At 42.6% G+C, this 12,764-nt stretch overlaps 1 protein-coding gene across 1 annotated transcript in view; it reads left to right on the top strand.

The window, feature by feature from the left end:
• Nucleotides 1–12,764, top strand: part of LOC141806323 (ryanodine receptor 3) — a 125,771-nt gene that overhangs the window by 48,035 nt on the left and 64,972 nt on the right. The window contains exons 6-16 of the mRNA XM_074691773.1: nt 491–565; nt 2,223–2,301; nt 2,859–2,971; nt 4,024–4,123; nt 4,326–4,419; nt 5,266–5,340; nt 5,920–6,076; nt 7,754–7,918; nt 8,422–8,543; nt 9,479–9,659; nt 12,347–12,482. Of these exons, the coding sequence (XP_074547874.1) occupies nt 491–565; nt 2,223–2,301; nt 2,859–2,971; nt 4,024–4,123; nt 4,326–4,419; nt 5,266–5,340; nt 5,920–6,076; nt 7,754–7,918; nt 8,422–8,543; nt 9,479–9,659; nt 12,347–12,482 (1,297 nt within the window). The remainder of the gene's footprint in view (nt 1–490; nt 566–2,222; nt 2,302–2,858; nt 2,972–4,023; nt 4,124–4,325; nt 4,420–5,265; nt 5,341–5,919; nt 6,077–7,753; nt 7,919–8,421; nt 8,544–9,478; nt 9,660–12,346; nt 12,483–12,764) is intronic.

Below are 12,764 nucleotides of genomic sequence, written 5' to 3'. Positions count from 1 at the left end.
AGAGAAACAAAGAGACCTCATCTCTTTTGCACCTAACAGTAGAGTAGTTGCCCACCTGCATCTTAACCCAAACACCATAAACCGTGGAGTTGGTCCCTGCTAATTCTGACATATGCATCAGAGCCATTGGAGACCCTGCATCCTCTCCACATTCCTGTTGTTGGAGTGCTGGAAAAGATGAGGCCGTATCCTGGTGCGCTCATGGATACAGGAGCCAGAAATCACCATCTCCTGTTGGAAGTCAGATTGCATGTCTTCATTCACAACAGGGGGGGATGGCAAAGAAAAGCCTCCCCAGGAGATGTGTTCCCGAGCTTAAGGTCATCATTGGTGGTGAGAAAGCCGTGGCTGAGGTCGATGTTGAGTGCCAGAGGTCGGGGGTGGATTGAAGCTCTTGGAAGGAGACCACTGGGGCTGTTCTGTCAGGAGATGGAGCTGACGTGTAAATATGTCTTTGTGTGCCCTTTGTGTGTGTGAATTGTGTGTGCAGGCAGCGCAGAGCGGCGGACACAAGACTCTACTGTATGGACATGCCATCCTCCTGCGACACTCCTTCAGCTCCATGGTAAGAGCTCCCATGAAACAAAATCACACCTTGTTAACAAGGTAGGAAGATCTGAGCATTACCAATCTGTGTTTTCAAATTCAAACCAAAATGTTGAATCTAAAGCAAGGGTCGGGGCTTTAGCATGAGAAATGTTCTGTTTTCTATTAGTGGTCTGAGTAATTTCGACTGATAATGTATGAGCAGACTTTGGTGTTTCTGAGCAGAATTTGTGGAAGTTTGAAAATGAGACGAATGTTGAAATGCAGAAAATTGTGAATCTTTGAATGGGACTGGTCACAAAATAGAAAGAAACCCCTTTGTGAAAATATCCATCTACACAGCAGAAATAAAAATGTTAGGAGGCTGCCCCCGCCCCACCTTTTTGTCAGTGTTTAAGTTATAAAAATTAGTTTGAGTCAGTGTTTTTTCTACAATGGAATCCACTGACGTAAGGCTTCCAAACGTCTCTCCTAAACTAACGGGACTATATCCATGTTTTATACAGTTCATGGATCTATCCTGGAAAAAAACAGTCAAAACAGAAGCATTATCCAGCATCCTGGCAACTGATAATCTGACGTATTTTATATCTCTGGGGAACAGATGGCTGCATGGAAGAGCAGTCACCAGTGCATTTTAGATCCATATTTTTTACTTGGCAACAAATTGTGTGATGCTATTTTGCAAAGACAATTCAGTGTTGTTGTTTCTCAACTTAGACTGCAGCAGAAATCTAAATCTCCTCTGTAGGACAGACCTGTCTAAGCTTGTACTTTTTACAAATCTGCAACATGATTTTCTTATTTCAGTAAATTGAAGATCAGTTAATAACAAATACACTTCAAGAATATCAGTTTGTTTTTAGGGGAAATGTCAGGTCAGGAAGCCAGAGTCTGAAGAGTAACTCACTTGTTGCAATGAAACTAAGACCAAACAGCAACAGATGATAAGACTTTTTCCTGAATGTTTCTTATTGCACATACAGAAATACACACGTAAAAAGTTTGTCAAATTGCCATCTGCACTGTAAAACAATGCAGCAAAGTTAGTTGTAATCAACAGACTGCTGGGATCACATCGTCTGATGGTAGACTGAAAGGGTTTTAGTAGGGATGCACGATATATCGGTATCAATATTGGCATCAGTCGATGTTGGTCATTTTTTTAACATATCGGCATTGGCCGATGTGTAAAAGTGGGCCAATATTTACTCATTGGCTGCCGTCCATTTTCAGAGAATTTTGAACAATCTTTCAAGACCCAAATAGTATTGTTTTCTATGACTTTGTAAACACTAAAACTACCTAAGAAGGGTAGATCCGCTTCTTTTATGTCTCTCTTCATGTTTTTGATCCAAAAAAAAGACAAAACATACTTTTTGATGGGCGCTCCTTCCTTTAAACTTCTCCATGGCCGTCTTTTCTCACAATTGCGCCGGTCTTTCTCTCTGAACTATCTTGACACATCATCTCAGATTGTTTAGTTTTTTTTTTTTTACCAATATTAATATTGGTAAACATTGATTATCGGCTTTAACAGCAATATATATATCAGATATTGGTATCTGCCAGAATTTTCACATCAGTGCATCCCTAGGTTTTAGTGATTTATGCGTGTGACCTAATCTTCTCCAGAGGAGTGTGTGACAGCTCTGCCCTGTGTGTGTTGACTACAGTACCTGGCCTGTTTGAAGACATCGAGGTCACAGACAGATAAGCTGTCCTTTGATGTCGGCCTGCAGGAGGATTCAACAGGTCAGAGAAAAAACACGGACACAGGATGCTTTCATCCGCCTTTATTGCTCTGTCTCTCTGTCTGTCCAAGTTTCTGTTCCTCTGTCTCTTGTGCCCTGTCTATCTCTCTCACTGTTGTCTCTGAGCCCTCATTTTCTTTATCTCTCTCTGTTTGCTCTTTATTTGCTTATGAGCAAGTTTTTCAATGTGTATTTTTTCAGCTCTGTGTTTAATAAGTCCCATGGAGCACTGGAGACGCATCGTTTGGTTCTTTTATCAGTGCTGATCTCATCTCTGCTGTGGATTTTGTTGCAGTGCTGTTGTTTTTTGTAACCTTGGTCTGCTTCTTATTATTTGTACTGTTATTTATGTCCCACTGTGCAGCAGCTGATTGTTGCCATGGTGAACCCATACGTCAAGATTTTAACTTCTGCCTCCTACTTGCTTTAAAAGCAAAACAGGTGACATTTGGGTTGCAGCAATGTGGCGCTCTCTCCAAGCTGTCACCACTCTATCAGTCTGCAAGAATTTAAACATGGAGACAGTTTCAATACTCAATGTTTGTGTCTTTGTTGTAGGTGAGGCCTGTTGGTGGACAATCCACCCTGCCTCCAAACAGAGATCTGAAGGAGAGAAGGTGCGAATTGGTGATGACCTCATCCTTGTCAGCCTGTCCTCGGAGCGATACCTCGTAAGTCTGATGTCAGGAATTTGATCCTTGCAGCTGCATTAAGTGTGTATATTTCTCTCTGTGTGTGCATAATATACAGTCTTAGCAAGAGAGCATCATCTCTGCTTCTCCTGATGTGACAAAATTTCAGATTATCCCAATCCGGTTACCACATGCCGCGCTCAAGCTGTGACCTCTCTCTTACAGGAGGCTTAACATTAAAAGTGACAAAGTCCTCTTCTTGGATGACAGCGAGACTGCTAACAATAACATTATACTAAACCTGATCCACGCAGGGAATATTTGGGTCGGTGGATTCGTCACATTCCTACATCCTGCCAGTTACAGTCATCCCAATGTAGCTGTATTACTTACACGTTGACCTTACAGCTGTGAAGCATCGTTTTCTGCCCTCTTTGTTTGGCCTCATTGCATTTCACTATGTTAACCTGGAAAACATTTCCCCTCGTGATCCATGAAGTTGGTGACAGCAGCCAGGAGGTCTGCACCACATGTTTGCAGGGGCCATGGCCAGATGACCGCTACCCCTTCACAGTCACCAATGTCACCCTGCTAGTGTGCAGTCACCCACACAGCGGCATGCAGGGACAGCACCCAAAGGCTGTTTTTCCAGAGTCTGACACGCAGAAAGTGTGGAAACACACACACACACACACACACACACACACACACACACACACACACACACACACACACACACACACACACACATACAAACATCCCTTGCCTTCCAGACGGTATAAATCCCCCAGACTCTGACGGCAGCTGTCAGTTTTACAGTTTCCTCAACACTCAATAAAAAACTGACTTCTTATGTTTCACAGCTGAGCTCTGCCTGAAAAGTCACTTCACACACGCAATGTTGAGAGATTTGTTCAGAATTAGACATCTGGTGTTATTTTCCATAGAGTCATTCTTTTCTATTTCTCTGATCATCCTGTAGCAGTTCATAGATCAATGAACAACATTTGGATCCAACTTGCACTTCCACTAGTCTGGGATCCCACACATCAGTAACCCTTCATGTGATTTTTTCTTCTTCTTCTCTGCAGCACCTGTCCATCTCTAATGGTAACATCCAGGTAGATGCTTCCTTCATGCAAACCCTGTGGAACGTCCATCCCATCTGCTCCGGTAGCAACATAGAAGAAGGTAGATGCTGTCCCCACACGTCACGCTCTACTACATTATATATACATGTATACATAGAAATAAAAATACAGTTATGCAGGCTGTTAGCTGAGTGAGCACTGGGTTTACACCTGGAGATGTCAAATGTCACTAGATGGACAAAGAAAGACACAAAAACAACAGCATAACAACTCTCTTTTTCATGTCCTCCCCTCTCTGATAGGCTACCTGTTGGGCGGTCATGTGATGCGGCTGTTCCACGGACATGACGAGGTGGTTGCCATCCCGGGTTCGGACCAGAGTGCAGAGCAGCAGAGGTACGATACACAGCAGGCGTTAAAGAAACTCACTTCCTGTGCAGCATGAAGAGTCACACTTTGAACAGTTATGTAGCACATGAGAAGTTAACTGACCTTTGAGTTTGTTCCCAGCGTACCTCATATTAATGCCTCTGACCGATGTGACACTCTGCCCTCAGGGAGCCAAAATGGCTGCTGTGTTATTTTTAACTCCAGCTTAGCTTCTTATTGCCCACACAGTGAAGGCCTGCCTTGGAAAAATGGCACACATGGGCCTGAATTGGGTCAATTCAGCGGGCGAGGCCCATTCACACTCATCTATGTGCCAAGAGATGTGTCTTCCTCCTTGGCACAAGTACATGTACACACATGGAGTCTATTTTTAGAACTGAGCACGGCCGATATAGGGGTGGGGTGTATATCCAGCTCTGACTTTTTTCCTACTGTTGCCCTTGAAATTCAGACGGGGAAAGATTTTTAGAGGTCTATAATTTGTCTGAGGCAGATCAAACACACTCCAAGCTGTCAGCAGGGGGGGGCGATGAGCGATTTCTTTTATCATTGGACCCAGTCACCCGTATCTCTGATAGACAGTGTAGCTGTAGGTTATCAGGGCGAACATGTCGCTTTTTGAAGGATGTGACGCTGCAGTCGGCAGAGTAAATACAAACCTGAGCTTCAGTGAGTGTGTGTGAGTCGAACATCCTCCAGGTGAATATCAGCCTGGAGACAGAGAGTGAAGAGGTGGAGGTAAAGAGAAGAGCTGTTCTCCTCAGCCAGAATGGATGGCCTCCACAGCATCAGTGGTGGCTAGACACTAAAGCATCCACAGACAGACCACCCACTCATTTGTTTTCTTTTCAGGATAGTCAACTATGAGACGGGTAAAGCAGGTGCCAAGGCCAGGTCCTTGTGGAGACTGGAGCCACTCCGAATCAGGTGGGCTGAGTTTTGTACGATCAGGTTTCTAATCCAATCTAATCCTTCTTGTGTCTTCCCTCCTTTTAAAAATAATTTCCCTTCCTTCCATTCCTCCTGATCATTTTCTACTTCTTTCTCTTTCTGTTATCACTCTGTTCCCATTCATCTGTTCTCTCTTTTCCAGTTGTTTGAACTGGTGCTGAGGCCACTCCGTCTCTTTACTCATCAGCCCCCCCATCCCTTTTCTTTCTTCTTTCCCTCCCTCTCCCTTTGAGTCTTTGATCCTGGCCACTTCACAGCCACGCTGGGATGCAGCCTTTCCTTTTTTTTCCATTTTACTTGTGTCAATTGTGATATTTGACGCATTTCCTGGGTATTTGACCCTGAGATTGTTAAAACTTTCCTGAGCAGAAACAAAGTGCATAATCAGAGAAATATTTTCATCTAATTATTCCACGGCATGGCACAAGGATAATTGACAGCTGGCAGCAATGTTAAAAACAACTAATTAGCAGATATTAGGCTCCCGGAGCTTATAAAAGGCAACATTTACCCCACGTTTGTTTGATTTTAATCTGTGTTATGCACCCTTTGCAGCTGGAGCGGGAGCCACATCCGATGGGGGCAGCCCTTCCGGCTGCGGCACCTGACCACAGGTCACTACTTGGCTCTGACAGAGGACAGGGGGTTGGTGCTGCAGGACAGGGAGAGGTCTGACACCGTTGCCACTGCCTTCTGCTTCAGAGCCTCCAAGGTTAGCACAGGCATAGCTTCAAGGGCACAGAACGAATGCTCTCTACTCCCTGCTGTTCTTTAAGGTGACCTGTGTCACATGAGATAAAGCATACACACACAGTTATTAAACCCTGTGAGACCCAGTGTTACAATTATAGCATCCTAGGTTAAAAAACAGAAAGGTCATATTTGTTTTACCATAACATCTCATGATTTGACACAACATAAAATGTGATTTAGTAGGATATGACACCACTGTATATCACAAAATATGAAAAATGTGGTATTAAAACATATGGTATGTTACCAGTGTGCAATAGTTCAGCCCATAAAATGTAAAAAATATTAAATAACTCTATTTGATACCATATGATAAGTATGACACAATACGATAGACGATATGATACTATGTGATACAAAACTGAAGGTAGAATAATGGACACAAGACAATACAAGAGATTATAATAAGATATGAGGCAATATAATATGGCACAACATGATACAGTGATGCTCAAAATTAGCTGCAGCCACTGTTGCAGTGCTATAAGAACAAAACCAAAGCATAATCCATGAGTAAAAGAAACACATACCTTTGCAAACTACAATGATAAACTTTTACATTGCACTCTGAGCTTAAATAAGTGAAAAAAATAATAAAATATTGCTATTGCACTTTTCATGCAGCCTTAAGAAACATGGTCCAGGATTCAGAAATTTTGAAAACTCAGTTTGCACTGAGGAACCTGTCTTCCAGATGGTAAGAGCTCATAATGAGAGCAGAGGATGTGAGATGGGTCAAGCAGTACTTCCTGCACTTTCCTTGGAACAGACTGTTTATATACCCATAATGTTTTAGCACATTAAATTTGTCTTCCAGCGTTCTCCCAATGTGCTGATTAAGCTGAGAAATGTGATGAAACAATGTGTCCTTCCAGTGAAAGAGTCCACTGCTAGCTAACAGCTGGAATTAAATTAAAATGATCCGCTCAAAGAAAAAAAAACCTGTGATTGTTATCCATTAAAAACTATGAACAGGTGTAAAATGAGCAAACAACGCTGTAAGTTTATGTCTTATTTGAAATCTTTGTGCTACGTTAAATTAAAAAAAAGTGGAATCTCTTTATTTTAACTCATTTATCTCTATATTCAGGTCTTCCAGGGGTAGGTGCAGCTGTATAGGGCTATCAAAGGATTGTCTATGAAAACCTTCACAAATGAACCGCCCACTCCCGTCAGTCTGGAAAATGATCATTTAGTCAAGGACAATGAAAAGAACAAGAATCATTGAGGCAGTGTTAGCAACACTATCATGGGGTTAATTTAGCTGAACTTACAGACTTGAACCATTTAGCCTTACTCTACATAATGGACTTTCTTGATATGACCAATGAATGTGGCTAAGTAGTGACCCCTACAATATGGATTTAGAGCATATATTGTAGAATGTTAATAAAGTCATCTATCGCCTAAGTCTTTTTTTCCATAAGAGGTTGATCCAAATAACTACTCAAATACAATCATCCCGCCGTGATGGATGAAGCCACAAGCAGCAGGAGCATCTGACAGTTGGTTGTTGGTTAAGAGCAAATCTGCATGCAGTGTGCCTTTAATGTGTGAATGCTGTAATGATGCTAGAGACCTAATGTGTGTGGCTGTGACAGCTTTCGTTGTCTTCATTTTCCTTTCCTCTACGCAGGAGAAGCTGGAGCAGAGCCCCAAGCGGGACATCGAGGGCATGGGGGTAGCTGAGATTAAATACGGGGACTCGCTCTGCTTCATCATGCACGTGGCCACAGGGCTGTGGCTCTCCTACCAGGCACCTGATGTCAAATCTGCTCGTCTGGGTCCCCTCAAGAGACGAGTGAGAGGAGACAAACACAAGCACACACACCAGCAGTTTTCTCTATCATATAGAAATAAAGCAAATTTAATAAATAAATGAGAGGTCTTGGAGCGGATAATTATTTAGAGGATAATGAGCTTGATTGAGTAAGCATGATTGTCTATTAGTTTGTGTCTCTTCCTCCACTAAATATAAACCTTGTCCCTCAGCTACTGTGTGGGGAATGATAGACGTTTCTGTGAGTGTGAAGATGTGCCCTGCATGTTAACAGAGCCAGATAGCCTGTAGAGTTAGCACCTGTGTTCCTGACATTGTAGCTGTATCAGTGTCCACTGGTGTAATGATGGCTGAGCTGCAACAACCCCAGTGATTTCTATAGTAACAGGCTAACAACTTAGGTATGATGCTGATTCCAAAAATGTTCATAAGTCCAAATAATTCAAAAACAGAAAAACACATGAACTAACCTTTAATCAGCTTCCACCAATGTCTCATACTGTTTCTTTTTCTTAAATCTGTAGGCATGCCTACACGCTGAAGGTCACATGGATGACGGGTTGACCCTGCAGCGCTGTCAGCACGAGGAGTCTCGTGCCGCACGAATCATCCGCAACACCACATTACTCTTTAACCGCTTTATCAGGTATGCCAAACATTCCAGTTACTCTTAGTTTCCTCACTGAGACAGGCTGAGGAATGACATGATTGCACAAACTGCCCAATTAAACCAAATTACTGTCCACGTTTGCCCTGTGCCACATTAAGAAGGGTGAATTAAAAGGGTGACCTGCAAAATCTCTGAGTTACGTAAGTGCCACTGATGTTTGTAGAGCATAATTAACAGGGATGATAAAACGAAGAGTCCCCAAATGCACCACATCAACAAATTAGCGATGAAACTTAAAAAAAGTAACATTTATAAAGCCTCATGGACTCTCACACAGCCAACTCCATGGTGATGTAACGTCCCTCCTGATTGTGGATGCACTCAGTGGAGAGTTCAGCTCCAGGGCTGTGAGTTTTGACTGAGTGGGGTGCCAAAGCCCCAGACAGCTCACTCAGTGATCCACTCATGCGTTTCCAAAATGGCAAACATTGCAAGCCCTGTCTCAGCTACGCAAGACCAGCTATGAAAAAAAAAACAAGCCGTGGAGCACGTAAATGGATGCTCCTACTGCCCTTATTTATTATCAAACGGCCTGCTGTCCCCCAGGGTCGGGCTCAGGGGCCCGTCAAGCTGGGAACATGTGAGAATCTGTCTGCCTCCCCCGTGGCTGTGACACACACATCTCCCTGCTCCCCTCCCACACTTACGACAGGAGCTATTTTTAGCGCTCCAGCGGAAATCAGCATTTCAGCATGGATGAACCTGTGGGCTAAACATTGTGTTAGTCATCACAGCCTCCTTAAGTCTGCTCAGCTGCTCCATTAGAGCATCTTTACCAGGAGGTTGATGTATTCGTGATGAATGGGAGTCATTTTGAAAACTAAACATGAGCACAAGCATCACAGCTCTCCCATCTTTCTGAATGAGGCTTTTTTTGTGACTGTGTCTGTGCTTCTGTCTCCCCCTCACAGAGACCTGGATTGTCTGGGTGTTAAGAATAGAGCACTGGTTGCGCTACCAGTCGAGGAGGTGCTTCAAACCCTCAATGACCTCATCGCGTATTTCCAGCTCCCTGATGCTGAGCTGGAGCACGAGGAGAGGCAGATCAAGCTGCGCTCGCTCAAGAACCGACAGAACCTTTTCAAACAGGAAGTAAGTTTCACCAAAGAGGGAAGGGGTTTGCCGCTTTGCAGTGCAGCGAAATATGAACTCCCTTCACCCATCAGAGTTAAGATTTGGACCTGTGATTGAGGGAAGTTATAGTAAGTGCCCCCACATATAAGAGAGCAGAGAGAAAATTTGCAGAAGATAAAGTACAAGAAAGGCTGAAGGGATTGATTCTTTGTGGTGTGTTTCAATGCCATCCTGTATTGGGAGGCACAGCATTCGGAGGCGTCAGCAGTTTTGGTGTTATAAGTTTTCCCATAGCTGGCACGAGTGCACTGAAGCTTTCTGCTAAGCCTCTAGGACTTAAATTGCTTTCATCAATTACAAAATGTCAGCTGCCTCACTGAGTGGGCCTATGATGTCAAATATTAAAACTCCCCTCTACTCTACAAAACTACAACAATGCTTTTCCTCAAGTCAACATTAACAAGGGTAAATTAACCAAATCAAAAAACATATTGTCAAATTTTGCACATTTTAGCTACTCATCTTCTGTCATGTTTGTCTGGCTCCCTATCATAACACACTGAAACAGCTTATATCTGTTCTCCCTCTGACATATTTTGGGTAGAAGGTCAATTTGTCATCACAAGCAGCTGACTCATGAGTTTTCCCGGCATCATTACTCATCAGCAAATTCCATTTTGTCTGTATTACTCCCTCTTTTAGCATATCTGATCACCAGAGATATTTCTTTGTGTAGAATAATCACCATTATTCCACCACAGAGCTGCGTTCAGGACTGTCACCTAATTGACAGTCTAATTGAATCTTTATTTATTGCTTAATGTGGTGGTCCAGGACTGTTATCAATGTATGTTACAGAGGAGGCCTGGAGTCTTTAAGCAGTCCTCTTCTATGGCCTCTTATTCAGCATCCAGGTTTCCATAGTGGGTGACATAGAGTTTGTAGCAGACTCATTTCTAAGGTTGGAGCCTTTCTTTCCATTTCAAAACTAAGAAAAGATCATTCAAAAATTCACTACTAGACCTGATCACTGTAACTTTAAGTGTTCTGAAACAAAAAGGAAAACATCAGAGGGCCACAGTTTATTCATAAGACTACCTGGGTTTCTTCCTAATCACCTGTTTGTGCTCGATTCTTGAGGGTCAAAACCCAAGAACAAAACAATTGTTACCCCAGAGACAGCCAGATCACACACATATCAAAACACTCTAGACTTCTATTGACAATGTGGCAAAGTATTACTGTCCGTTAGTATCGGTGAACAACTCTGAATATATGTTTATTAGGACTCTCAAATAATGAATAGAGCAAAATACTTAAGATTTGGGGTTAATGGCTTGGCTGTCATCAGCAGAGAAAAGAAGACAAGAAGAATAAAACAGCTTCATATGTGTATCAGTGTCCTTCAGTCGTTTCTGTGCTGAGTGAAAGAGACTTTAGCCAAATTGAAGAAAACAGACACAAAGTGACACCGGTTTGGCTTTGGCAGATTAAAAGGATTAGTTTTTTAACTGAAAATTGCTCACAGAAAATTTACAGTAGAGATGACTGTATACAGGTGCTGCTGTTGTTTTCGGCATCTAGAGCCTGGTTTATGCTGCTGCAGTGTAATATATATTGTGTTGATTCATGTTGCTGTTCATTAAACAGCAATTATTACAAAAAAAACTGTAGGGAGGAGACATTGGGAGATTAAATTTACAGCCAATGTTTGGTGAGTCCAACTATTGTCAATACAGGAAGCATGATGGGGCTTAGTGGACCAATCACAGTGGTCTGTATTTACATTTTTGAGGGGGTGCGTGTTGGCTATGAGCAGAGGCCACTACCTTGAAAATGGGCTACTTGGATCTACAGCGCAGGATAGACTGTCAATTTGACACAGATGTAGATTCCAGGCTTAAAATGCTAGTTTTTGACTTTACCGTAAATAAAAGTGTTGATCCACAAGTTGGCTGCCAAGTATGCCGGTGACTCGCTGCCAACTATTGAATCTGGGGGCCTCTTTTCTTTCAACTTCGTTAATGAATAATTTTAGATTATAAAAAATTAAATCGATAAATGGGTTTGTGTTTAATGATTGGATGGACATCAGGCTCTTCCAGTCTCATGCTGTTGTGATTCCAATACAAGTAACCACATGTTCACCATACATTATCCCTTACAAGCTGCTGCTCAGCTTTCACTTGTTTCACATCACTAAGGCTCTTGCTGATCTTCACCAGTTACCAGTTATTGTATACATTGATTTTAAGATTTAACTGCTTGTTTTAAAACTCAACATGGCCAGGTACCACCATGTATTTGTAATCTTTTTTAACCCTTACTGTGCCTGATAGCTGTTAGAGATCATCTGGCAGGAGTTTTCCGATTATTCCTGAATTCTGCCTTTTAACCAGGGGTGATCAGGCCCCTGACCTTTCAGGGCAGCCGAGGAAATCTCACTGATGTGACATTCTGTACTTATTATTTTTATCTCATGGTCTTTTTTTTTGTTTGTATGTTTGTACTCTAAGCACTGTACCAGCCTGTGTGGCACCTTGTGATGCTGGATCTCAATTCATAACAAAGTATAATAAGTATTATTATCCTGGTTACAAAATTTAACACCGCTGAAAGAGTTTACCAAGGAGCATGAACTGAACAGAGGATGTGTGTATGTGGTCATGCTGAGCTCATTAATTTTATCACTGCGTTCATCTCAGGGCATGCTGACGCTGGTTTCCAACTGCATCGACCGTCTGAACGTCTACAACAGTGCTGCCCACTTTGGGGAATGTGCTGGATCAGAGGCTGGAGCAGCCTGGAAAGACATCCTCAACTTGTTATATGAGCTTCTGGGTAAGACACTGCACCAGCACACACATGTACGTGTTATTAGGTGGGTACATACACAACCAAACTCTACAGATGAGTTTCTGCTAAACGATAAAGTGTGGATGATATTTAAAGAGGCATGAACAGACTTATTGTGGAGAGGAGAAGTCTGAAGTCGCCATAATGCAGGCAGAGAAATGTGAACAGAGACACACAACACAAACAATAAAAACCCCATGAATACACACTCCCATTGTTTGAACAGGACTCAGTAGCATGAGGCCCACTGCTTACAAGAGAGTTTCT

Source organism: Halichoeres trimaculatus, unplaced genomic scaffold, assembly GCF_033239565.1.
Source record: "Halichoeres trimaculatus isolate MK-OKI-2021-1 unplaced genomic scaffold, fHalTri1.1 fHalTri1_scaffold_17, whole genome shotgun sequence".
Classification (NCBI taxonomy): domain Eukaryota; kingdom Metazoa; phylum Chordata; class Actinopteri; order Labriformes; family Labridae; genus Halichoeres; species Halichoeres trimaculatus.
Note: the sequence above shows the minus strand (reverse complement) of the source record. Positions and strands in the feature narration are given on the sequence as shown.